Source organism: Telopea speciosissima, chromosome 7 (genome assembly GCF_018873765.1).
Source record: "Telopea speciosissima isolate NSW1024214 ecotype Mountain lineage chromosome 7, Tspe_v1, whole genome shotgun sequence".
Lineage (NCBI taxonomy): Eukaryota > Viridiplantae > Streptophyta > Magnoliopsida > Proteales > Proteaceae > Telopea > Telopea speciosissima.
The window spans coordinates 22,753,204-22,780,975 of NC_057922.1; the positions used below are offsets into that span (position 1 = coordinate 22,753,204).

Consider the following 27,772-nt stretch of genomic DNA (forward strand, 5'->3'; position numbering starts at 1 on the left):
AGTAGACTACACTCCATATCCAATGTTTCATCTTTGAGAACCTTGGATCAGAATCTTTCATTTCTGTTTCAAAAACCGGTGATCTACATACATGAGCTACGCTCTACCATATCACTACTTTCCTAATAAAGAAGATTCTAAAATGATGACTTTTGGTTGGGGTCTATGGATTTTTCTGTACACCCCGAGTCTTGCCCACAGTAACTCAACGCGCTACTGCACTGACCTCGGCTTTGAATCTATCACTTTTTATCACTTCTTCTCCCTTTGATTTCTGCGAATCCATTCCTTTTTTAAACCTTCCAAGCATCCGAAATTCCTAAATTTTTTGTTATATTCTTATTCTGTTCTTCATCTCTCTGCGGTTGTTGAGAATTTTATCGTTTCGGATTATTCTCTCCAAAACTTCTATCTTTGTCTGGGATTGAATTTGTAGATTTTCTTCTTCAGTTTTTTTTGTAATTATTCTCTTATATATTTTTTAGGTATTGGACCTTCATTCTGTGTTCTTCTTTTGCTTTACATCGATTTTGGAAAAGTTTTGGATTCAGTTTTTCTTTTTTGTGTGTTCTTCACCTGCCACTCTGGGTGGGTCGGCGCAAAATCGTGTTTTCTTCCCAAGCATAAGTTTCCATGGCTGTCGTCAGAGGGAAATACGGGAGATTTTGAGCTTAACGAGGAAAAGAGGTCAATCAAGTTTTGCAAAACTGTCCGAAAGTCGATGCCAATGGAGAATTCACCTCTGCTGCTCGGTCCTAAAGGTCTAATTAAGAAACACGAATTTGTTAGAGTTATTATTCAATGTCTTTACTCACTGGGCTATAAAAAGTCAGCATCTCAATTGGAATCTGAATCTGGAATTTCTTACAAATCATCGGAATTCATGTTGCTGGAATCCCAAATCCTTAATGCGAATTGGAATGACTGTATCACCACTCTTGTTGCACTTGAGGATTTGGTAGAAGAAATTCGAGCTTCAGCTTCCTTCTTAATCTTCAGGCAGTGTATCCTGGAGTGCTTGAACCGTGGAGACGACTTCTCAGCTTTGGCTCTTCTTAGAAAACACATTTCTGCATTGGGAGCAGACAGTGATAAAGTTTACAAGCTCGTGTCTAGTATCATTTCGTCAGAGATGGAGTTGGGTAGCATGGATGATAGTCATATTAGAGAATCGAGATGGAGGTTGTTGGATGAGTTGGAGAGGTTGCTTCCTCCACCAATTGCAGTGCCTGAGAGAAGATTGGAACAGTTGGTTGAGATGACGCTTACTGCTCAGATGGATTCTTGTATCTACCACAACTCGTCTGATGCAATTTCACTGTATGAGGACCATTGCTGTGGCCGTGATCAAGTCCCTACTGAGACTGTGCAGGTGGGCTTTAATCTTCTCCTACTCTTCTTTTTGGTGTTTCCTGAGAGTAACTAGAAGTGTATAGCTTTTAGAATATTCTTTGCAGTAAACTGTCAAACTTTCAAAACGCACTGATATAATTTGGGGTAGATGGTGTATCGATTAATTGGATGGGCGATGGTAAGTGTTTATTGGTAAATTTCTGGGTATAGTGTTTATTTCGTGAAAAATGATTTGATATTAAAAATGAAGGGAATTAACAAGAGAGGGTTTGTGGAGGCCCCAACAACAAAGAGTCTTCAAAATAGTGGCAAAAACAATTTTGGCAGCAGTAGAAGTACTAAATTTCTGGCTCAGTAATCTCTATCTCTACATGTAACACTTTATTTTTAGATTTATTTAGAGTCAATACATTCTAGTGCATTTTATGTTTGTAGATGATGGCTCTAATCTCGCTTTTCTAACTAGTAAGGTAAGTTGTATAAATTATGTGAAATAAAGGAGTAGGTTCCATGTACCCTGCCACCTACCCCCTCTCCCCAACAAAAGGGTGGGGGGGGGGGAGGAGAGAATAAAAAAAGACAAAGCTTAGAGATAATCTATGCCAGCTTATAATCTCTGCTATACAAAAACTGTTTGTCCACAGCAAAGGATGAATCATGGACTATGCCCCTGGTCCTTGCGGAGTTGTAAAGGGAAAAAGTATTTGTAACTAGGAAAGAAGAAAGCAGTTGATCACAGAAAGATCACTATAGTTAAGAGTATATTTGATAAACTTACGTTGAGCAGGAGGAAGTTCGAAAGTGATAGCTTGAGTGAGATCTTAAAGGACAACGGATTGGTTATAATTTTATTGTTCCCAATAGAAATATGTAACTACATGTTCATTGTCCTGTTCAACATTGGATATCACCTTTTAAGATGTAATACCCGTACGTAGACTCATCTGTTGTGCATTCTTTCTGGCTCGCAAATATTTGAATATGCCATTTTGGAAAGTTGTGTGGCTAGGCACCAACTTTAGAAGAGAACTGAATTGGAGAGCGCATTCATGTTGAGAGTGGATATAAGGACAAAATTATGCATGCCAATGATCATATTACCATAAGACTTTAATCAAGGGATAAGAATCAAGGTTCTCCACAAAAATCAACATCTATTTAAAATACATGATATATATGCTGAATACAGCATACAGTAATGAGCTGAGCTTTTGTCTGGTTGAACTAGCTCACCCATGGTATTAAGTATTGGGATCTGATAGGTGAATTGGCCAATCTAGATCGGGATCAATATCCAGAATCTAGATTTTCTGCCCGTGATCCATCCATTAAAGGTCAACAACAACAACAACTACAACTCAGCCTTATCTCAACTAAATGGGATCGGCTACATGGATCCTTTCAAAACAAAGTAGGGAAAACTGAGGTCCTCACAAAGGGAAAGGAAAGTAAGAGGAATGTAGAATAAAAATAAAGAAATGAGATAAGAAAAGAGAGAAATGGAAAATGGAAGTAAGAGGAAAGAGGTTAGCCCAGAAAAACAGGAAAACCTCAGCTACATAGTGTTGACAACGTGGATCCTTGCCCTCCAATAGACTCTATCTGAGGTCATGCTTGGCACAGGACCTAGACCATGCATGTCATTCTTCACAACCTCTCCTATGGTCATTTTAGGCCTGCCCCTAGCCTTTTGAGCTCCTTCAATCGGGATCAGATCACTCCTACTTACTGGGGCGTCCCCAACATGGTTCGTAATCTCGGATCAGATCGGCCGATATTGGTCGAGGCCGATACAGAGATTTGACCGATCCGGAAAGGTTTTAGTGGATCATTCCCTGGATCGGCTGATCCGATACTTGTCGTTTTTTGGGTTTTAAAACCCATATTTTTTCTTAGTCCCGAGCCTTTCAAGCTGTGATTCATAGATTTGGGGTTTCAAATCCATGAGAAAAGGGGGGATCTTACCCTTTTTGACCAGGGAATGGATTAAGGGAATATTTCATTCCATTTAAACATTGATTTGCTTAAGATGGTTATGGTTTTAAAACCATAGTACTATATCTCGCGATATATCGGTATCTCGGGCCTACCGAGATATCCGAAATATCCGAAATTTGGCGAAATTTCACCAAAATGTTGCATTTTTCTGCAATATTTTGGGAGTCCATCTCGGTAGGTATTTGGCCATATCTAGGCCTGATACTTCATGGACACCCTTATTTAAGCTAAATAAACACATTGAAACCTTCATATTGCAAAAAAAATAAACTCAAAGTGGTGTTTTGGGTTTGCACCCTTGATCGACTGTATATGGTCGGACCCTGTTGTATAAAATAGTTAAATACATATTGTTTAAGTACTAAAAGACATAATAAGAAATTTAAACAAAGTAATAAAACAAAAATAAAGTCAAATGTAGCCTTTAGTTTAAACTTTAAAGTTTAAACTCATAAAGTCATAAGTGCATAAGTCATAACTCATAAACTTCATAATAGTCAATAGTTCAATACTCAATACACAAAGTATTTCTACGAAATGTACCGAAATGTACCGAAATACACTACTCAATACACAGTATTTCTACAAAATATACTGAAATATACCGAAATTTAAACTTTTTTCATTTCGGAAGCCCATCTCGTCTCGGTAGTGTAGAAATTACCGAAATTTACGGCGATATATCGCAAAATTTTGTACCATGTTTAAAACCCAAATTTTCATGTTCTTCTTCTTCCCGAGTCTTTCACGCTGTTATTTAGAGATTTAGCCTCAAATCTGTGAGTGAAAAGGGGGGATCTTACCATTTTGGTCTAGGAATCTATTATGGGAAGTTTTCATTCCTTGAAAACATTAATTCGATCCCACAAAACCTGGAGTTTTTTAGATAATGGCAGTAGTGGGTGAGGTTGAGGAAGTAGAAAAGATAAACTCAACCTTAAAAATAAGATTAGAGAAGTGATTGCCGTTTTTTCAGCCTTCTTTTTTTATTTTCTTAATTTTTTAATATTTTTATGACCAATAAAAAAACTGATCTACGATAAAACCTGGAATTTAGTCATTTTTGGCCGATCTAAGATGATTTTGACCAATCTGGATTGGTATCGGTCCTGACCGATCCTGAGATTAGGAACCTTGGTCCCCAGGCCTCCGTTGAACATGGCCATACCACCTCAGACGACATTCTCGGAGCGTGTTGCTGATTGGGGCAACTCCCACCTCAGCTCAAATAAGTTCGTTCCTCACTATATCCTTCCTAGTTTTGCCGCACATCCATCTTAACATCCTCATCTCTGCAACACCTAACTTCGCTATATGAAACTTCTTTACTGCCCATCATTTCGCCCCATACATCATAACTGGTCGGACAACAATTCTGTAGAACTTTCCTTTAAGCTTTGAAGGAATATGTCGGTCATACAATACTTCGGTTGCTCCTCTCCACTTCATCCGTCCCACTTTAATTCTCTGTGAAGCATCATCATCTATGTCACGTTCTTTGTTTATGGTTAACCCCAGATATCTAAAATAATCACTTGGTGGTATCTCTCTCTCCTCAATTTTCACCATGTCATTATCCATCATAAAGTTACACCTCATATACCACGTCTCTGATCTACTAAACTTAAAGCCTCTTGTTTCCAAGGAACTAAGGGCGATCTCCACATAACTAACTTAGCGTTAATCCCTACTTTTGTCTCATCCACCAAAACAATATCATCGGCAAAGGGCATACACCACGGGACCTTGTCTTGGATGTTCTTGATTAATTCATCCATGATAAGCGTAAACAAATAAGGGCTTAGGGCTGATCCTTGATGTAACCCAACCGTAATTGGGAATTCCTTGCCCTGGCCTCCCATAGATCTCACATTAGTCACCACACTCTCATACATATTTTTAATTACTATTTACTCGACACCCCTCTCTTCGCAAGAACATGCCGGACTCTGTCATAGGCTTTCTCCAAGTTAATAAAGACCGTATGGAGATCCTTCTTGCTAGCTCTACATCTTTCCATGAGCCTCAGTAGGTAGATAGCTTCTGTCGTGGATCTATCTGGCATAAAACCAAATTGATTCTTCGAGATATAAGTCTGTCTTCTCACACGGGCTTCAATAACCTTCTCCCAAAGTTTCATAGTATGACTCATTAGTTTTATGCTTCTATAGTTATTGTAGCTCTGAATATCACCCTTATTTTTGTAGATCGGAATTACAATGCTTCTCCTCCATTCATCTGGTATTTTCCTTATGTTCATAATCTTGCTAAATAACTTGGTTAACCAATATACCCCACAAACTCCTAGGGCCTTCCATACTTCTCTTGAGGTCTCGTCCGGGCCTGGTGTCTTGCCTACTTTCATCTTTCTTAAGGCTTCTTTAACTTCCCCCACACCAACCTTTCGTACATACCTATGATGTGTGGTGTGTTGATGAATAGTGCAATCATCCGGTTCAGTCATACTCGAACTATTTCCATTTAGTAGTTCACAAATATACTCATCCCATCTCCTTATATTGTCGTCATCTCTTACCAACACTCTTCCATCCGCCCCTTTTATACATCTCATCTAGTCGAAATCTCTACTCTTCCTTTCTTTCATTTTATCCATTTGCTAAAGGCCAATACCACCAATCTTCCTAAGAATATCAGGTGGAATCAAGCTGAATCAGGATCGGAAGCGTCCAATCTGATCTGTGATACCGAGTTTTAAAACCTTGATGTCATCTCATTGACCACTCTAATGACCTTGTGTAACTTGGTTTATCATTGGCTTAATGGCTTTTGGGAAGTGGTGGAGGTGATTATACACTTTAGTTGGTCATTCAGCCCAACAATACGGAAGATTTTGAGTGACGGGCTTGTGGATGAGGCCTATATGAACATCTTACTAATTGCTGAACTTCCATGCAGTACAGCTCTGTTGGAAAATGTGCTATTATTCTTTTTGGTCTCCTTGTAAGTTAGGATTTTGATGGTATATCATCTTTGAATGTCAAAACTACTGTCTTCGTGTTGGAGATTAAAGAAAGAGAAGCTGATGTACAGCCCCTGTACTTTTTGTATCTCCTTTAGGCCTTTTATGTGTCTTTTAAAGTGAGTCATCTCTTTCAATTTTTTGTTAGTGAAAATAATTTTAGAAGTGTGTTGGCTGACACAATGCTTATGGAAATTTGGATGCCAAGCCTGACCAGATCAGGCAAGTCTTAATTTTTAAAGTGCTAATATCTTTTAGAGTTTGAACAAAGTTACATGATTCAGACAAAGATGGAAGTGTAGTGCCAGCTAGTGTCTAGGAAATGGAATCTAAGTTGCAACATAAACTACAAGGAATTAAAAATTTTGAATTCAACCTTAATTTAAGTCCTGATTGAAATCTATTCAAATTTAGTAATCATTTGGTAAAGTCATCGAATTTAGGTCAATGTTATTTTATGTATGAACCATAGTTGTCAAGGAGACTAGGTGACCCAAGGCGTTGGAGGGGTGACAAGGCGCCCGCTGAAGCGTTGCCTAGGTGCCCTAGGCATGCAATATTTGACTAGCGTTGCCTAGGTGTCCTAGGCATGTAATATCTGACTGTAATATTGAAATGATAAGTTTATATAATTATGCTTATATGCAACATAGAAGCCATATCGATGCAATATATATACTTATGCTAGTAATACACTAAAAGAAGTTACCCAAAAAAAAAAAACCCTAATAGAAAAAATCAACATATAATAAACAAAGTATTGGATTTAATATAAGAATATTCATCAAAAAACAAAGCAAAAAAACATAAATGAATGTAAACTTGTGAAGTGTCAACAAGGCATATTGTTGCCTTGGACCCAAGAAAGAGCCTGGACGCCTAGGCGGTGCCTAGGTGACGCCTTGACAACTAAGGTACGAATCACCATCTATGAAGGATCCCATGTGCAGTCATTTAAAGTAGTAGTTTCATGAAGTGTTGCAGACATTAAACATTAAAAAGTTCATTCTAGGCAAATATAGTTGCTGAACAATGACAGCCATAGTTATTAATTAACACATCTAAAGCACCGGTTGTTACAGCCAATAAATGCAAACATAGAACTGTGGTACTGATATATAATTTAATTTTAAGAAGTGTCATGGCAAAACTTATCATAAGGAGGGGGGGGGGCATTTCACTGTTCTGAAATTACTTGTACCGGTACTGGCCTTTTCTAACGAGAAGGAATCACCGCGCTTGTACAGGCCCCTTAGGGGCGGGTCTTTCCCTTTATATACCAAAGCATATGCGGAGGTACCACCTCCGGTAGTGTAGCTAAGGTAGTACCATAGGTAAAGGCTGGATGGAAGCTGAGAATCGATGCCCATTCCCATGTCCATCAACAATACAGACAAACAGTTCTTTTTAATCAATAATGATTTTATTATGAAAACAAAGAATGGGGAAAATGATATGTAGAAAACCTAGGACCTATAATCAGTAACTTGAGAGAGAAGAAAAGATGAGGAAGAAGAGAGAACTGTTCACCTTATCAGTCTCCCTCATAATGCTTGTATTTATAATCTCAAATTACAATAGAAAGGGGAACTCCTAATCAGATTAGGAATTCCTAATCATGATAGGATTCCAAGTTACAATTGGAAAAGAACTAGAACTAACAACTTAAACTGAAACTAAGACTAACAACTCACAGTAGAATTAGGACTTGACATAATTAGAAACTAGGACTCCAACTAGGACTAGGAAATAGAAGATACACATATCAACCAAATCACTGTTCACGTGAACAGTACTTCAATACTCCCCCTCAAGCTGGATTATACAAATAAGTAAAGAAAGAAGATCCAGCTTGAACTAAAAGGAACAAAAATAACTCCAAAATAATGCAAACACTCCCCCTCAAGTTGGCGCATACAAGGTATCAATGCCCAACTTGAATAAAATGAGAAGAAACTAAGTTGCAGCAGAATCCAGCTTGACAGATGAATGTAGCTCCCAAATAAACCTTCAAGAACTTGAAATAATTGATCTTCAAAACCTGGACAGACAATATCAACAAACCGGGACTAGAATTTCTTCTAAAAAAAGGCAGCTTTTAACGATCTTCAATAGCTAACTAGTGATGAATCTCAGGTTGTCATAATGACATAAAATTTTGAAGTTAAATAACTAAAGTAGCAAGTAGCGGAAACGAGCTGAATTAGGCAGTGGAAAAACACTTTATCAACCCAACTGAAAGTCCTCAAATAGGCAACAACCAAATATCTTCAATACTCTTCAATACTTCAATCTCCCCCTTACGGCAAACTCAACCCAATAACGAAGGATACCCAATGGCAATGGTGGAGAAAACTGATCTTCTATGTTTTGCACCAATGTTCCTGCAAGTTCTGTGTTCTGCAATGTCTGCAGGTATACTGTACATAATCCCCCCCTCACGTGTAGTACACGTGGATATAACAGAGATGATGTAAGAGATAGGGCAAAAACATAATATTCCAGATTTTTCCAAGAGGTGCTAAGGGTAATGGAAAAGGAAGAAATGACAAATTAGAGAATACCATTAACTTCCAAAGGGGTTATGGGTATGTGCCAAATGTATGGGATATGAAGGGAATTAGAATTATTGAAAGGGAATGGTGTTGGAAACTAAGGATGGCATGACTGTAATTTGGTGGAATTCCACTTTTTAAATACAAACCAAGCCAAAGGGCAAACTGGTAATAAACCAGAATTTTCAAGGGTCAATTGGGTAGTCAAATAGGGGAATGTATTAAATTAATGGCAGTTCCGTAAATAACCAGTATTTTGCAAGGGGAATGGCAGAATTGTAAATAACACAATTAAAAAAGGGATGGCATAGTTGTAATTTAGATGAAATCTGATTACAAATACCACCCAAGGCAAAAGGGTAATATTGGAATGAACAGTAATATAAGGACAGAGGTAGATAAGAGAAGATGATAAGGGCATAAAGGGAAACTTAAGGAATAAAATACAGTAACTAATAAAAGAACCAAGTCTCTTGAGTCACGCAACTAGAGAAAAGTAAGAAAACACATTCTTGATAAATCCTGGACCAAAGGATATGGCAACACGTGACATGGGAAACCAACTCATAAAAGGAAAGAATTGATCGCAAAAGGCAAAGAGTTTTGACCGTCTTCTACCTCTTGACAGTCACGGCTTTGAACTAGTGGAAACAAAGGGGAAACAGAGAGGCAGTAACCAAAGGACCCATTGATGAAGGTTGTCTTCAAACTTCGAACCAGCAGCCGACGGATCTGGTTCAGATACGGTAGATCGAGATGGATCAAGATGCAGCAGGTCTTCTACTTTTTCGATCAGCAAACAAAAGCAGGTCCTTCAATCTCCTCTGATAGCGAAAGCAACCCACAGCATCAAATCGATTTAGCAAGTAGAAAACCAGAATTTAATTTCACAAAGAAACCTTCGATAGCAATCGAAGTAAACAACAACAGCGACAATTGATGAATCGATCCAAATAAAATTTCCCACAGCAATAATCAACCCTGGAAACCAGAAATTGAAGAACACCTTCTTCTCTGTTCACTAGCTTCTCAGGAGGAGAGGACCTAGTCGAACCGAGAAACCTTCGTCTTCGAACCGACGGTACGGTAAAGTAGGGAAGAGTAGTAGTCCAAAGGGAAGAAGAAAACCACAGCTGCTGCAAACACCATACAACCAGAGCACCAAACACCGCAACCAACTCAGCAGGAAATCAATATTTAAATCAGCAGGACTTTGTTCTTCTAAAGAGGACAGCACTTTCAACGAACAGAGGTTCTTCAGATGTTGGTTCGATTCACACAACAGCAGTCATCTTCTCCAACAGAATCATTCCATGATAACAAAAAATAAAAGGGTAGTAATAGCAGCCCCATCCCCAGACAAAGAACACAGCCAGTAGAAAATTGCAGGTGGATGTCCTTCTTCTTCCACCTTTGAACCAGTCCTCAAAAAGGAACAGCGGCAAGCAACCGACACATAAACAAGGCTTCGAACTTTTAATCGACAGCCATAGCAACAAAAATCAAACAAAAAACTGAATATCTATAAACATGCAGCAGCGGTGACGGTGGCTGCTCACCACACCAGAGACCTTACACGACTCTCAAACTGGCAAGATGATAATAACCCAGGGTAACTTCAGACCATGAGCTTTGATACCATGTAGAAAACCTAGGACCTGCAACCAGTAACTTGAGAGAGAAGAAAAGATGAGGGAGAAGAGAGAACTGTTCAACTTATTAGTCTCCCTCATAATGCTTGTATTTATAATCACAAATTACAATAGAAAGGGAAACTCCTAATCAGATTAGGAATTCCTAATCATGATAGGATTCCAAGTTACAATAGGAAAAGAACTAGAACTAACAACTCAAATTGAAACTAAGACTAACAACTCACAGTAGAATTAGGACTTGACATAATTAGAAACTAGGACTAGGAAAATAGAAGATACACATATCAACCAAATCACTGTTCACGTGAACAGTGTCACATGAACAGTACTTCAACATGATACAACCCTCACAATGGGGATAGAAGGCACCAAAGCCACTCTGAAGCTGAGTAGAAAACATAAATGAAACGTAAAATACTAAAAGTCATAATGCTGAAAAACAAAAAGTTCACTGTTTACTCAAATTTTAGGGAATCCAAAATGTAATGCAACTAATATTTGCGCACTAGTCAGTAGTGTTAGAGTTTCACAGTCTAAAATAAATAATTCTGCCAGTTGAAAGGCAGGGAGTACATTTTAGGGTTTTGTTCGTGTTTAGGGTTTAACATAAAAGTACCTTAGGAGATTTGGTATAAAGAATAAGGGAGAAAGAATGCCTCCTGGTTGTATGCTGTGGCGTGTACCTGCGCCCAGACACAGCCAGGCACGAATTGAAATTTGGGCAGAATTAAGGTGTAAAATAAAAGAAAGTTAGTTTCTAATATAAATAAAACGATGCAGATCAAATCGATGGAAGATGATCTGCTGAATAAATAACTGAGATAGAGTCCAAGACAACTTTAAAAAAAACTATCCTATGTATCCAACCTACATTATTACAATACATCCAACTGACAAAGTATAAAGCAAAGGCCCAAAATAAAAATCAAACCACATTCAATGATGGTGATCATGCTCTTTCATTTATTCCCCTTGTTTGAAAAAAAACGCCCTCAAGTTTTGTATAACGGGAGGATATTCAATGCACGATCAACATCCAGCCTCATTGACCTAGTAAAATTGACGATCAAACCATGATCCAACAGTATGAAATCAGTGACAAGGAGTTCATTGTCAAAGATGCAACTTGGAAGCACAAAATCAATTGGAACCATTTTATGTTCTTCCACCAGTTGATCTTCAACAATCAATGGTGCCACCTCGTCCTCTATCATTGGTGGCTCGTTTTCTTGTTGTTCCACCCATTGCTCAACGACTGAGATCAGTTTATTGAAGGAAAATTCCATACAATCGGATGTGACTAGAAATTTGTTATTCCTTGTATTGTTGCTGAGTCTCTTCGAGGTTCACTTCAATCTTTGCCAAGTTCTTTTGCATGGCTTGAAGTTTTTGGCGGATAGCAAACAAGAGAGTAGGATCCATGGTATCTATGGCCAGGTATGGCTTTGATACCAAGTTGATGCATATCAAATCGATGGAAGATTGTCTACTGGTGGTGTGTTTCAGATCTAAAAATCAGAGAAGGAAGGTGGAGATCGATGAGAAGAAAGTATAGAGAAGAAGATAGAGAGAAGAAAAGAAGAGAGAATCTGTTAGCAATGGTGTCGTAAGAATGAGGGAGAAAAGACAATTGTTGGAGGGGGGGGGGAGAGGATGAAAAGATAGATAAGACAGGAGATCATGGGGGGAGAGAGAAAGGTGAAATGTGGCTAGGGAAAGAGGATGGAGAAGAGAGAGGGGAGAAAGAGGGGAGAGAGAGGAGATCATGGGGAGAGACAGAGAGATAACAATCTCTTTCAAACAAACTGATTCAATCCATTACTCAAATTGTGGGTGAGGGCTAACCTCTTATATGTATTTATAAACAGAAAAAAGGCTTAAATAGAAGTCTAACTAACCTAAGGTTCCTACTTAACTCAACAATTAAATAATAAAGGAAATAACAATCGAAAAAAGATCTAAACATATCCTCCCAGCCGTAGGCTAAAAAAGGTGATTCTTAATTGACTTAAATACTTATTTAATAAAAAAATTAAAGATCAACTAAAAAATGAAAACTTCTCCCTATTCAAGACTTAAAAGGAAGGCTCCTAAACTGAATAATTAACTGAGATAGATTTCAAAATAACTTAAAAAAATATCCTATGTATCTAACCTACATTATTACCATACATCTAAGTTACAAAGTATAAATCAAAGGTGCAAAATAAAAGATCAAACCACATCCAAGGATGGCGATCATGCTCTTGTATTAGAAAAACTGAAGGGCCTAAACTGTAAAAATTTGGTAATGATATTTTGTGTCATGCTACAGAAATTGATTGATTGGTTGGTATCAGAGATGCCAACCTTAACTGTTGGTATGTCCTGGCTTTAGGAGAATGCACAACTTGAGTTCTGCTATGCTGTGTAAAAGGCTGTTGATGTTTGGAAACAAACCCCAAAGCTTATAGAAGAAAATAATTAAGCATAATTATGGCCTGTTGATGTTTGGGAAAGTTTTCTATTCCTATCCAGCCATGGGTGGGGTTCTGATAGGTTACGAGGCCTTTAGAATCCTTTAAATAGAGATCCAAACTCCTGATTGGCAATGAAGTCTGGTCAAATTTTGGAAAGGTCTTTGATGCTGGGATCAGCTGCTGATGTCCTTCCTTTGAAATCTATTAGTTGTCATCATAATGTTGCACTGGTGACAAACTATCTAGCTAGCCTTATATGGTAGCCAGGTCAGTTGGCAATGATTGAGAAATTAACTCTATACACAATTCTTAAATTTGGTTGCGGTACTAGAACTGATGCCTCACTTGATAACCATTGGATCTGGTACTTCTTAAAATTCAAAATGTTTTCCATCAAATCACAGTATGAAGCCTTATTTAGACATAAGCTCTGTGTAATTTGTTTGGGTGAAGGGTGTCCCATGATAGGTGGTTGCCTATTTGGACAAGATCCTCATTTTAAATCATTTAATTTTAAAAGCCTTCATCATCCCAAATGCTTGTTACAAGTGTTTATCAGCTGGGGATTCTGTGTTGCCATTAATCAATTGTCAGTTCACTTTGAAGTCTGGTGGGAATATGGGATATCTTTGGTTTTTGTCATTTTGTGAGATATCCAGTGTCGTGCTGAAGGATTTTAAGGCTTCTATTAAAGTGTGGAGATGTGCTGGCCTGGATAGGGGGGGTAAATGATTCTGGTCGTGTTGGACTGGTGGCAATCCAAGAGGGGGGTGAATTGGGTAATGCAGTATTCTAATATTTTTGCTAACTTTAAACTCTACCCAAAACTTATCCCAATGATGAGTGTAAGTGATGTAGTGCAAATCATCCAAACAGGCCCCTAATTAGTTCTTTTGGTTTAAGTTATAACCAGCCCAGCCAAGCCCCTTCTGGCCATCGACTTAAGTTATAGTCAGGCCCATATTTGGGTCCATATATTGGTTATACTCAAGCCCATCTTCAAGCCCATGTTCTGCTCCTATATAGCCATAGACTAGCAGCTGGAGAAGGAGATATTTTTGACAGATTTTGTGGGTCCCAGACCCTTGTGTGGAGGAGGTTTTCTAGAGGATCATTAAGTGGTTTGTAAACGGGATCCTTCTCTGCCTGCGTTTGCTGCCAGTCCCAAGCCCGGATAAAGGAGGAGGGTTGGTGTGTCACTGGAAAACCCCAGCCTTGGTGTGTCAGGTCGGCAGCCGGCACTGGAAAAAACCCTAGCTGTTGAAGTACTGTTTATGTGACACTGTTCACGTGAACAGTGATTTGGTTGATATGTGTATCTTCTATTTTCCTAGTCCTAGTTGGAGTCCTAGTTTCTAATTATGTTAAGTCCTAATTCTACTGTGAGTTGTTGGTCTTAGTTTCAGTTTGAGTTGTTAGTTCGAGTTCTTTTCCTATTGTAACTTGGAATCCTATCATGATTAGGAATTCCTAATCTGATTAGAAGTTCCCCTTTCTATTGTAATTTGAGATTATAAATACAAGCATTATGAGGGAGACTGATAAGTTAAACATTTCTCTCCTCTTCCTCATCTTCTTCTCTTTCTCTTTTCTTCTCTCTAGAGTTATTGGTTACAGGTCCTAGGTTTTCTACATGGTATCAGAGCTATAACCAGTTGCCGTTTTGAGAGTCGTCTTGGGTTTCCGGTTGAAGAAGGAAACCCTAGTTCAAAGAAGGAAAACTAGGGTTTTGTATGCGTTTCAATGAAGGTTTTTTATGAAAAATTATACTTGTGATTGTGAAAACGTTGTTCTGCTGATTTGATGATCGAAGATTTATATGGTCTATCTATTACTGCTTCAATATTTGGGTATCGGTTTGTTGCTACTGCTGAAGATCATATTTGAACTAGGTTTTCTCGTTTCTATCGGAGGCTACACGAACAATGTCGAATTGAACAAAGATGTTGATGTTGAATCTGCAGCTAAGGGTTTCTCCACCTCGATTCCCCATTTGATTAGTGCCTATCTTTCCTTGATTTCCACTGTGGGTTCTGGTTTCTGAAAGGAAGAAGACTTCACGTTAGTTCTGGTTTTCTTTCTTGTTTCTGATTACAAGAAAGTATTAGCTGTTGGTTTGCTACATGCGCCTCTGATTTGCACTTGTTATACTACCATGATTTGCTGATCGATTGAACTGCTTTGCTGTCTCGCCTTCTTTCTCCATCAAGTATTTGCTTGTTCATCAATATCTCAGCTGTGCTAGCTGATTGATGCTGCGTTGTCTCAACTGGTATCGATTGTTGCTGCTATCTCTGCTGCCGATTGTTGATTGTTGTCCGCTATAAGAAGAGAGCCTACTCCCGCAAGAGTCGTGGTTTCACAGCCTTGTTGGTAACGCTGCCTCTGTTTTGTGAGGAAGTAGACTTCCTCTTCATCGTGACTTCCCTCTTTTTGCTAGTCATGGTATTTATCTTTAAACTGTTTTTAATATTGTTTCTCTAAACTACCCTTCCACTTAAAGTCCATCTACGGTATCTCCTTTAGTCATATCTTTATCTACTTTATGTGTTTCCGTATATACCCCTTCCTTTGTGGCTAAGTCTTCTTTGTCATTATTTTATAATTCATTCCAGATTTACCCTTTTGCCTTAGCTTGTGCTAAAATTGGATTTCACCTTAATTACGACTGTGCCATTCCCCTATTTATTTACCCAAGAGCCTCTTGAAAATTTTGATTATTTACCAAATTGCCACTCTCCATAACCATCATTTTGCTTATTGCAATCCATTGTTTTTTGATTACCAAAAAACCCTTGCAAAATTCTGGTTATTTACGGCACTGCCATTACCTGTTTAATACATTCTCCTATTTGACTACCCAATTGACCCTTGAAAATTCTGGTTTATTATTAGTTTGCCCTTTGGCTTGGATTGTATTTAAAAGTGGATTTTTACCAAATTACAGCCATGCCATCCTTTTTTTCCAGCACCGTTCCCTTTCAATAATTCTAATTCCCTTCATATCCCATACCTTTGGCATATACCTATAACCGCTTTGGAAGTTAATGGTATTCTCCAATTTTGCCATTCCTTCCTTTTTAATTACCCTTAGCACCTCTTGGAAAATTCTGGTATATTATGTTTTTGCCCTATCTCTTACATCATCTCTGTTATGTCCACGTGTACTACACGTGGGGGGAGATTATGTACAATACACCTGCAGACATTGCAGAACGCAGAACTTTCAGGAACATTGGTGCAAAACATAGAAGATCAGTTTTCTCCACTATTGCCATTGGGTATCCTTCGTTATTGGGTTGAGTTTGCCGTAAGGGGGAGATTGAAGTATTGAAATATTGAAGATATTTTGTTATTGCCTATTTGAGGACTTTCGATTGGGTTGATACAGTTTTTTTCTGCTACCTGATTCAGTTTATTTTCGCTACTTGTTGCTCTAGTTATTTCACTTCAAGATTCTATGTCACTATGACAATTTGAGATTCATTACTGGATAGCTATTGAAGATCGTTGAAAGCTGTCTTTTTTGGAAGACATTCCATTACCGGTTTGCTGATCATGTATGTCCAAGTTTTGAAGATCTATTTTTTCAAGTTCTTGAAGGTTTATTTGGGAGCTGCATTCATATGTCAACCTGGATTCTGCTGCACCTTAGTTTTTTCCCATTTTGTTCAAGTTGGGCATTAGTACCTTGTATGCGCCAACTTAAGGGGGAGTGTTAGCATTATTATGGAGTTCTTTTTTTCCTTTTAGTTCAAGCTGGATCTTCTTTCTTTACTTATTTGTATAATCCAGCTTGAGGGGGAGTGTTGAAGTACTGTTCATGTGACACTGTTTACGTGAACAGTGATTTGGTTGATATGTGTATCTTCTATTTTCCTAGTCTTAGTTGGAGTCCTAGTTTCTAATTATGTCAAGTCCTAATTCTACTCTGAGTTGTTGGTCTTAGTTTCAATTTGAGTTGTTAGTTCTAGTTCTTTTCCTATTGTAACTTGGAATCCTATCATGATTAGGAGTTCCCCTTTCTATTGTAATTTCCCCTCTATTATAAATAGAGGGCCTTACCTATCAATTGAATAATTCAAGCATTACAATCAATTCTTCTTCCATCTTCTCTTCTCTCTCAAGTTACTGGTTACAGGTCCTAGGTCTTCTCTCTCGTAAGGTTGAAGTCGATGAGCGGCCGCTGCCGCTGCCACTGGTTCCTCTTCTTCCTTGGTTTCCGTTGCAGTTTGGAGCCTTGAGGTTGAAGACGATGGGTTCTCCATACTCACTGTTCATTCTCCCTTATTAACCTCTTTGGTATTTAATGCTCCTATTACCCTTCCTTAATTATTACCCATCCATTTCATGTCTATTTACATCTTGCCATTAAGTTTTTCTCCTTCCAAGTCTGTCCCCCATTTATAAATCTAATTCCCTACATGACCCATTACTTTCTTATTTACCAAGGGACCCTTGCAAAATTCTGGTTATTTATGGAACTGCCATTCTTTTTTGATACATTCCCCTATTTGACTACCCAATTGACCCTTAAAATTCTGGTTTATTACCAGTTTGCCATTTGGCTTGGTTTGTATTTAAAAGTGGATTTCCACCAAATTACAGCCATGCCATCCTTTTTTCCAACACCGTTCCCTTTCAATAATTCTAATTCCCTTCATATCCCCTACATTTGGCCTATTCTCATAACCCCTTTGGAAGTTAATGGTTTCTCTAAGTTATCATTTCTTCCTTTTCCATTACCCTTAGCACCTCTTGGACAATTCTGGAATATTATGTTTTTGCCCTATCTCTTACATCATCTCTGTTATGTCCACGTGTACTACGCGTGAGGGGGAGATTATGTACAATACACCTGTAGACATTGCAGAACGCAGAACTTGCAGGATCATTGGTGCAGAACATAGAAGATCAGTTTTCTCCAACATTGCCATTGGGTATCCTTCGTTATTGGGTTGAGTTTGCCGTAAGGGGGAGATTGAAGTATTGAAGAGTATTGAAGATATTTGGTTGTTGCCTATTTGAGGACTTTCAGTTGGGTTGATACAGTATTTTTTCCGCTCGCTGATTCGGTTTTTTTTGGAAGACATTCCAGTCCCGGTTTGCTGATCATGTCTGTCCAAGTTTTGAAGATCTATTTTTTCAAGTTCTTGAAGGTTTATTTGGGAGCTGCATTCATATGTCAACCTGGATTCTGCTGCACCTTAGTTTTTTTTTTCCATTTTGTTCAAGTTGGGCATTAATACCTTGTATGCGTCAACTTGAGGGGGAGTGTTAGCATTATTTGGAGTTCTTTTTTCTTTAGTTCAAGCTGGATCTTCTTTCCTTACTTATTTGTATAATCCAGCTTGAGGGGGAGTGTTGAAGTACTGTTCATGTGACACTGTTCACATGAACAATGATTTGATTGATATGTGTATCTTCTATTTTCCTAGTCCTAGTTGGAGTCCTAGTTTCTAATTATGTTAAGTCCTAATTCTACTGTGAGTTGTTAGTTCGAGTTCTTTTCCTATTGTAACTTGGAATCCTATCATGATTAGGAATTCCTAATCTGATTAGAAGTTCCCCTTTCTATTGTAATTTGAGATTATAAATACAAGCATTATGAGGGAGACTGATAAGTTAAACGTTTCTCTCCTCTTCCTCATCTTCTTCTCTTTCTCTTTTCTTCTCTCTAGAGTTATTGGTTACAGGTCCTAGGTTTTCTACACTAGCTAAACCCTTTTTACATGGATTCTAGAACCTTATATTATCAACTATATGCTAGGGCATTCCCCGCCTAAATAAGCGACGCACTACTCTATAACCCGGGTGTAGTAAATAGTGAGCAATGGTTTTCTAGGGTGTCCACTGTAAGCGACACGCTGTTGGCGCCTAGATGCGGTAACAAGTAGGCAAGGGTTCTCGCACCATGGACAAGTGCGGGTAAAGAAGCTAGTCCAAAAACATAGGATTAGGTTAGCATCATAGTTGTCATGGCATATAGGCGAGGCTCCAAAATCAAGGCAACACCAACAAGACGCTCAAGTCGACCAAGGCGCCTGGACGCCTAGGCGACGCATTGACAACTATGGTTAGCATCTTCGAACATTGGATCTTAAATGGATAAGAGTCTAGAATTGATAGATGTTAAGAGGAGAAGAAGGATTAAACATAGTTTGTAATCAGGAGACTAGATGGAAGGGTAAAAAAGCTAAGGAGTTGGATGCTTTAAACTTTATTATATTGGGGATAAAAATAATAGAAGTGGAGTGGGCATAGTAGTGGATAAAGATTTAAAGAATGATGTGGTGGATGTTAACAAATTTGGAGATAAGATTATATCCATCAAGTTTGTGTTGGAGAAAGAGGTTGTCAATATAATTAGTGCTTACGCACGGATTATTATCCCCTCCAATTCTGACACCCCTCCAATTCCTCCAATTCTTCTCCAGATGATCGCCACATGGCCAAAACTAATCTTACGGTCTATTTTAAAATTCACTTTTTGCTTTTCCCGAAAAAAAAAAATAAAATCACTTTACATGACTTTGTCTTCTCTTTCCCGTTATTCTCTCTCTCTCCTCTCTACCTCTGCAACTTGCGTGCGAGAGGGACGAGAGCCTGCTGGAGTTCAAAATCGGACCATTTTTCACCGAGAAACTACTCGATCCACGAATAACTTCTCCGAGAGATAATTAAATCAGTCACACAATGAAACAAGTATGCAATTCTTAAGCACATTTTACAAACTGCAAGGACAATCAGTACGAGAGCATAAACTGCAAGATGGAATTGGGGATCTGATGCAGGTTCATCATAGATATTGGCTTATTTCTTTAGAATTAGGCCTAGGGTTGGGTTATATACATGTTGGGCCTTTGTTCCCAAGGGTTTTCTATGTATTAGGCCACTTTAATGAGCCTAAACTAGGGGTACATAGGTTGCATACGGGATTAGCCCAATACTTAGTTTATTTTTATGTTTTCTAATTGAACCGGTTCAAATTGGTTGCATCCAATTGGTTCAATTTAAGTGATCATGTGACTTGGTTAAGTGGTCATGTGATGTAAGTTGGGTTGGATTAGGACTCTATAAGTCCAGCTATGTTTTGAGTCTATTTCCTTTAGTATTTTAGTTTCCTAGTCATTTTAAATTACCTAATAGGTTAGGGATAGGGTTAGGCCATTCCTTTTTAGTGTCTAAGTCTATTTTTGAGTCTTCTATATAAGTTTGTAAGGGAGGCCAGCATTATACACGAATTTGATTAATGAAAAAAGCTTTTGCTTGTTGGCTGCCATTGGTGCTGCTCCTGTGCTCCTTGTGAGTGTGCATCCTTGTGGTTCTATCAAGGTGGAAAGGGACTGGTGGAATCCGGTTGACTCCTTAAGCCGTGATGGCTGGGAGGATCTTCTTCAAATTCGAAGGTGGCTTTATCCTTCACAACTGTTGAAGCTTGCTGCTAGTAGAATCTCCAGTAAGTTTGACGCCAAAATTCTTCTTCTAATCCTCTAATCCATTCCCCCAATTGATCCCCTTTATTTTTGGTTTGAATCCCATAAACCCTAACTCCATTAAAACCCAAAACTTGCAACTCAATTCTGTCCAGAATTGCAGAATTTCAAAACTCATCCAAACCCTAACCTTTTTATACCATATTGACCCCCTAGACCTGCTGCCCATTAATACCCTATAAACCCCATTCCCAAATTCCCATCCTAAACCCTAATTTTGCCCTAATCAGCCCCAAACAGCAGGCTTGACCAGACCTTGTTTTTACTTGGCTCCTTAATCCTATTCTAGGACTACATTATGAACATGGCAATCCGGTGCTGCCTCAACCAGCCGATCCTATGGTAGCCATGCTAGAAATGTTCCGAAAATTCACTGCAGATCAGAAGGCCACAACTGATGCAATCTTGACTCGATTGCAACACTTGGAAGGGCAGAGAATCCCTCCTGATAGGGACAGCAATCTGCCCATAGAAGAGGACAGGTACCAACCCCATTCTGTGATACAGAGGCTGCCTGACAGAGATAGGAGCCCCAGAGATGACTACATGGGTTATCGAGATGGACACATAGGTCACAGGGACAGATTCAGGACTGACCGAGATGACAGGGATGATAGAGATTATTATAGAGATCGTCAGGACAGACCTAGATATGCCCGTGAACCTTCTCGGAAACACAGAGATCATCACCGAGGCTACAGAGACAGAGATTGAGAAGACCGGGACAGAGATAGAGGTCGACAGCCCACTGTTGAAGAGTATACGAGGTCCTACTTCACTGGAGACCAGGGTAATAATCGACGACATACAGGCAACCAAAAGGTGAAGCTTAAGCTGAAAGAATTCGATGGTAACTCTGACCCCCAGGTGTTTTATGATTGGCTTGCTGCAATAGAAGACTATTTCGATTGGTATGATCTATCTAAAGAAGGGAAAATGAAGTTAATCCGTGCTAAGATTGTCGGAGCTGCACGTGAGTGGTGGAGAACTGCTGAAAGAGAGATGGACTTCAACGGTACTGCACCCCGCACTTGGGAAGACATGAAATATGACCTGAGTAGGCAATACTTACCAAGGCACTTCAGGTCTCAGATGCAGGATAAATTCAACTCCCTTCGCCAAGGAACCATGACTGTAACTGAGTACATGAGGCAATTCAATGCTCTTTCTTCTCGCACTGGCATTAGGGAGGAGGGCATTCAAATGCTTTCCAGGTTCAGATTGGGACTATCAAGTGAGATCAACAGGACAATTGGAGTGGTTGATGTTGTAGATGTTCGAGATTGTTTTGAGAAGGCCTTTAAAGCAGAGGAGCTATTAACTTCATGTAAACAGCCGGGTTCTACTTCCAAGCCGGCCTACATCAACACTAGCACCTCAAAACAAGGTTCCTCTATTGGCAACACTTCTCGTCCTGCTGTTCCCCCACGTGTGGATGACAAGGGCAAGACTCCTATGGGCCGAAATGACCCCTTTACTTGCTATTACTGTCAAGACAAGGGACATATTGCTAGGGACTGCCCACATAAGAAGAAGCCTCTCAACGTGGCTGAAAAAGAAGAAGTTCAAGGTGAAGATGAAGACCAAGGCGGCATTCACATTCATGCACTTCCCCCTGACGATGATGAACATTATTTTGATGATGAAGATGTACACGGTGTTCATGTAATTCGTCAAGAGGCTGCTGTCCAGCCAGCACTGCACTCTTCTTCATCCTCCAAAGAGCTGCTGTCCGCATACAAGAATGCACCATCCGCTGAAGATGAACTCAAGCAACTCGACCCTGATTTGGAAGACCATTTTGTGATCTCCAACCATTCATTGGGGATGAATGCTTTCAAGACAGGGAGAGTTGATGCAGCTCCAAGAAGGAAGAAGAAGAAGAGCAGCCTTGACTAGGCTGAATTTCATTGGAGCCTTTTAGAGTTTTTTTAGTTTTTGTAGGAAGGGCAAAACAGTCTTTTTATTATGTTTTATTTCTCTTAGTTCCCCTCCACGATTTTAGAGGGATAGGTATTTTAATTGTTTGTTGTTTTAAACTTATACTCCCATTCAGAGTATAAGTCTATTTCTGTTTTATGCTTTATTATTAGGACTCAGATTAGGACTGTCCACTCCTAGTCTGACTAGGACTTGCTTTAGATTGATTATTTGTAAGGCCTTTGGCCCCCCTTTATTATTATAAATAGTAGAATCGTGGGAGGCTCCCCCACAACAGATTTGAATTTAAAAATAGTGTTTTTCGTGGCTGCTTGCTGCTCCTTGCTCTCCAAGAATCCTTGTGGGCTTATCAAGGTGGAAGGGTAGGTGGAATCCTGCGACTCCTTACGCCGTGACGGCTGGGAGGGTCTTTCTTCGAAGGAGATTTCATCCTTCATCCCGCAATTTACTGCCGGTGGAATCCTATAGTAAGTTGAGATTTAAATTTCTATTTTTAGTTTCCTTCCCTCCCCCATTCGATCTCCCTTTAATTTCTGTCTTTTCTCATAAACCCTAGAACATCTAAGTTCTGACCAGCCCTACCCTTTTACCCAAATCCCCTCCAATTTCAGGCATGACATCCTTGCCATAACCCTCACACTCGATCCAGCTTTGAGGCTAATCTGATTAGTCTAAACCCTAATTCCCCATTGCTCCTCACAAACCCCAAAACCCTAAATTTCCAGGTTTCCCTCTTCTGACCAGCAAAACCCCCCCATATCAGGATCGAATTTCCCTCCCATACATCTGAACACTCGACCTTGGTTCCAGCCCTTAAATCCCATTAAAAACCTAGATTTTAGTTGTTTTCTTATTTACAAAACCCAAAACCCTAACCCTAATTTCTGCAGGAATTCAAAACTGTTTCAAATCCAGATATTTTTATATCATAATGACCCCCTAAACCTGCAGAATAAAACCATATAAACCCCATTCCCAAATTCCCATTCTAAACCCTAATTTTGCCCTAATCAGCCCCAAACAGCAGGCTTGACCAGACCTTGTTTTTATCTGGCTCCTAGTAGGATTATCTCCTATTCTAGGACTACATTAGGATCCCAATTATATTGGAGAATAGGGTGTTAAAACTCAACTGAAATTCTTTTTAAACCATCAAAGCTCGAGAATAGGGTGTTTAAACTCCCAAACTGGAAATGCTCACCTCACAGATTTTGTGAGCCTCATGAGCCCTAAAGCCCAACCACCCTCTATTTTATGGGACTCCCAATGTCTAGTATCCAGTTTTCCATGTTTGAATAGGGCAGTGACATTCAAAGTGAATGGAAAAGAAGTGAGAAGGAAATGGAGGTGGTCGTTAGTCGTAACCAGACCAGCAACCATCGATGAGAAGAAATTTCCAACTTTTTTCTGAACTTTCAAGGCAGCACCTGGAGAACTATGATTCTTTTTCATGTAAAAATCTCCAAGGTTTCCTTCTCGTAGGGTTGGGTGATTTGAAGAGATTGGGGTAGAAATCTGTCTTTTGTTCTTCTGCTCCCTATTGCTGTCAAATATAAACTAGAATGTTTTGTTAATTTTTCTCTCTACTCAATCCAGTTATGATGTGTGCATTGGGCCACATCCACTGATGGATAAAATTATGGGACTTGTTCTGTTTCTTCTTTGCTGGTTAGGAGTTAGAATTTATATCTTATAATATTGCATTGTAAGAGATAATCCCCTAAAAAAAACAGAACTGTAGAAGGGGGAGATTGTTTTGTGTTGCAGAAGATCATAAAAATAAAAATGATTTAAAGGAGAACAGAGCTCGTCAGAAAAATTCCCCTCTTTTTTTAAATCAAAGATTAGGTTGCTCACTCCTCAACCCCAAAATCACCATCAGAGCACCAGAACAGAACCTCAAAACCCACCCCTTCATCGCCTTCTATCAATCCCAAACCAAAGTTCCTAACAAAAACAACCCTAAAACTCCGCAAGCCAAATCGGTCTAAGGTTTCCTGTTATTACTGAACAAAATCATCAAAGCGCAAACACCCAACAATCGGAAAATCGCAAATTTAACCCTCCATCTCCTCTTTCCCCATCCCTCAAATCCTCCCCCTCGCAAGGTTGCAGGTCTAGAGAGGAAAGAGAGGTCCGATTTTGAAGAGGCTTTCACCGAGAAACTACGATCTGAGAGGAAAGCGCACACAGGTTGCAGATTTAGAGAGGAGGGAGGAATGGTCCGATTTTGAACTCCGGCAGGCTCTCGTCCCTCTCGCACGCAAGTTGTAGAGGTAGGTAGAGAGGAGAGAGAGAACAGTGGGAAGAAAAGTGATTTTTGGGAAAGGGAAGCAAAAAGTGAATCTTAAAATGGACCTTAGGATTAGTTTTGGCCACGTGGCGACCATCGGGAGAGGAATTGGAAGAGTTGGAGGGGTGTCAGAATTGGAGGAGATAAAAATCCGCTTACGCACCCCAAGTAGGATTGGATGAAAGTAGTAAGTTACAATTTTGGGAACACATGGATTAATTTAGCGCAAGGTTTTAGTTAGGGAGAAAAAATTATTATAGGGGGTGATCTGAATGGACATGTTGGGAGCGATTGTAGAGGCTAGGAAGGTGTACATGTAGTATAAGTTTTGGGGAGAGGAATGAGGAGGGGACCTTAGTTTTAGATTTTTGTGTGGATTATGATTTATCCATTATAAACACTTACTTTGAAAAGAGAGGAGCATTTAGTTACCTTCAAAAGTAGGCATCATAGTAGCCGAATAGATTTCTGTATAACTAGATTGTCCGACAGATTGTTATGTAAGGACTGTAAGGTTATACTAAGGGAGAGCCTAACCACACAATATAGATTAATGGTCATAGATATGTGCCTCATTATGCAGAATCGTAAGAGTAGTGAGCCTATTTGCCCTAGGATAAGGTGGTAGAGCTTAAAAGGAGATACCTTGAAATCATTTACTGATAAAGTGGTTAAATAAGGAAAGTGGGACTTTGAGGGAGACAATAATACGATGTGGAACGAGATCACTCCATGTATTATGAAGGTTTCTGAAGATGTCCTAGGAGAATCGAAAAGAAAACGTCATTCCTTTAGGGAGACTTGGTGGTGGGATGATGAGGTTCAAGCAACCATTAAGACTGTAACTATAACAGAACTTAGAAACCAGTAACCGATAGGAGGAGAAAGAAGGAAGAGAAGGCTGCTAGAAAGTCTAACAACCGGTAGCACTAGCCTCCCTCTCTACCACTCTATATATAGATCAACCAATTACATGAGAACAGCCTAGAAGGCTGAGATTTTCCTAATCAGAATAGGAAAGTGAAGAACAAGCAATCTATCTAGAATCTAAGGCTGTATTTGGTATGCATTCTAGGTTGATTTTGCATTCTTGGGCGATAAAAACAACTATTTTTATCATCTCAGAATCCGAAATCAACTTAGAATGCATTCCAAGAATGTATACCAAACACTGCCTAAGTATCCTAGAACCATTAGAAAACAAACCAATGGACTCAACCCACGATAGAGGGACTCCCCCTATCGTGGTGTACATAAAACACCCACGACTTAACAAAGACTAAGAAAGCTAGTTTTAAGACATGGTAAAGGACTAAGGATGTACCGAATTTGAAAAGGTATAAATTTGTCACGAATGAAGCTAATAAGATTGTGGGAAAAGCAAGGGCGAAGAAATATGAAGAACTTTATAACAATCTAAGCACAAAGGAAAGGGAAAAAGCTATCTATAAGATGGCTAAAATGAAGAAAAGGAAGAGTATAGATCTTGACCATGTTAGACGGTATTAAAAGTGAAGATGGTAAAGTGCTAATAAGGAATGAGGACATTAAAGAGAGATGGGAAGATTATTTCTACAGCCTAGATGAAGACATTTCGAGTAATAGTGTCCTGGAAAATTGTATCACCCATCAAAACACCACATGTCGTAGGTATATACAAAAAATTAGGGTGTCTGAAGTAAAAACAGCTTTGAGGAGGATGAAAGTAGGCAAGGCATAAGGCCTAGATGAGGTCCCAATAGAAGTGTGGAAGAGCTTAGGAATTTGTGGTTTATGTTGGCTGAACAAACTGTTTAATAAGATTATAAGCACTAAGAAAATGCCAGATAAATGGAGGAGAAGCATTGTGGTTTCGATTTACAAAAATAAAGGTGATATTTAGAGCTGCAATATCTATAGAGGCATAAAACTAATGAGTCATACAATGAAATTATGGGAGGGGGTTATTTAAACACACCTGAGACAAGAAACTACTATTATGGGGAACCAATTTTATTTTATGCCAAGAAGATCCATGTCAGAAGCTATTTACTTACTTAGGAGACTCATGGAAAGATTTAGAGATTGCAAGAAGGATCTCCATTTGGTCTTTATTGGCCTTATGACAAAGTCCCTAGAGAGTTAATCTTGGCAAGTTCTAGAGAAGAGAGGTGTTTCAAGGAAATATATGGACATAGTTAAAGATATGTATGATGGTGTGATGACTAATGTAAGGACTATTGGTGGTCAAGGTAATGAATTTTCAATTACAATTGGGTTACATCAAGGATCAGCTTTAAGCCCTTATTTGTTTGTGTTTGTCATGGATGATATAATTAGAGACATTCAAGATGAGGTTCCCTGGTGTATGTATTTTGCTAATATTGTTTGATGGATGAGACAAAAGCAGAGATTAATGCCAAGTTGGAGTTATGGAGTCAACCTTGGAATCAAAAGGTTTTAAGATATGTAGAATGAAGACAGAGTGTTTATTGTAATTTTAGTTACACTAGGACGGATAACGAGGTGGTGAAAATTGATGAGAGGAGATTCCACAAAGTGATTATTTTAGGTATCTGGGATCAAATAAATCAATCATAAATAAAGAAGGGAATATAGAGGATGAAGTTTTAAAGAGAACTAAAATAGGATGGATGAAGTGGAGAGGTGCCACTAGAGTATTGTATGATCGATGTATTCCTTTAAAACTTATAAAGGAAAATTTTATGGGACAATCATACGACCAGCTATGATGTATGGTGCGGAAAGAAGCATTATGTAGATAGACTGAGTGTAGCGAAGATGAGGATGTGTGACAAAACTAGGAAGGATAAAGTAAGGAATGATCATATTAGAGCTGATTTGGGAGTAACTCCGATTCATGATAAGTTACAAGAGAGTCATTTTAGGTGGCATAGCCATGTGCAACGGAGGCCTTTGGATGCTCCAATATGGAGGAGTGATTTGATTCCATAGTTGTCAAGGCATCGCTTAGGTGACCGCCTTGGTATCCAGATGCCTTGACAACTACTGTCATCTTGGTCGCCTAGACGGGCGTTTTGG

At 39.1% G+C, this 27,772-nt stretch overlaps 1 protein-coding gene across 2 annotated transcripts in view; it reads left to right on the forward strand.

Moving 5' to 3' along the window:
* The first annotated feature begins 445 nt into the window (after window positions 1-445).
* The window catches only part of LOC122669220 (WD repeat-containing protein WDS homolog), a 31,843-nt gene continuing 4,516 nt past the window's right edge, over window positions 446-27,772 (forward strand). Inside the window, exon 1 of one of the 2 annotated variants that reach the window (XM_043865921.1) lies at window positions 446-1,372. In XM_043865921.1, the coding sequence (XP_043721856.1) occupies window positions 722-1,372 (651 nt within the window). In that variant the 5' untranslated portion in view covers window positions 446-721. The remainder of the gene's footprint in view (window positions 1,373-27,772) is intronic. The other variant, XM_043865920.1, reaches the window with a different exon arrangement.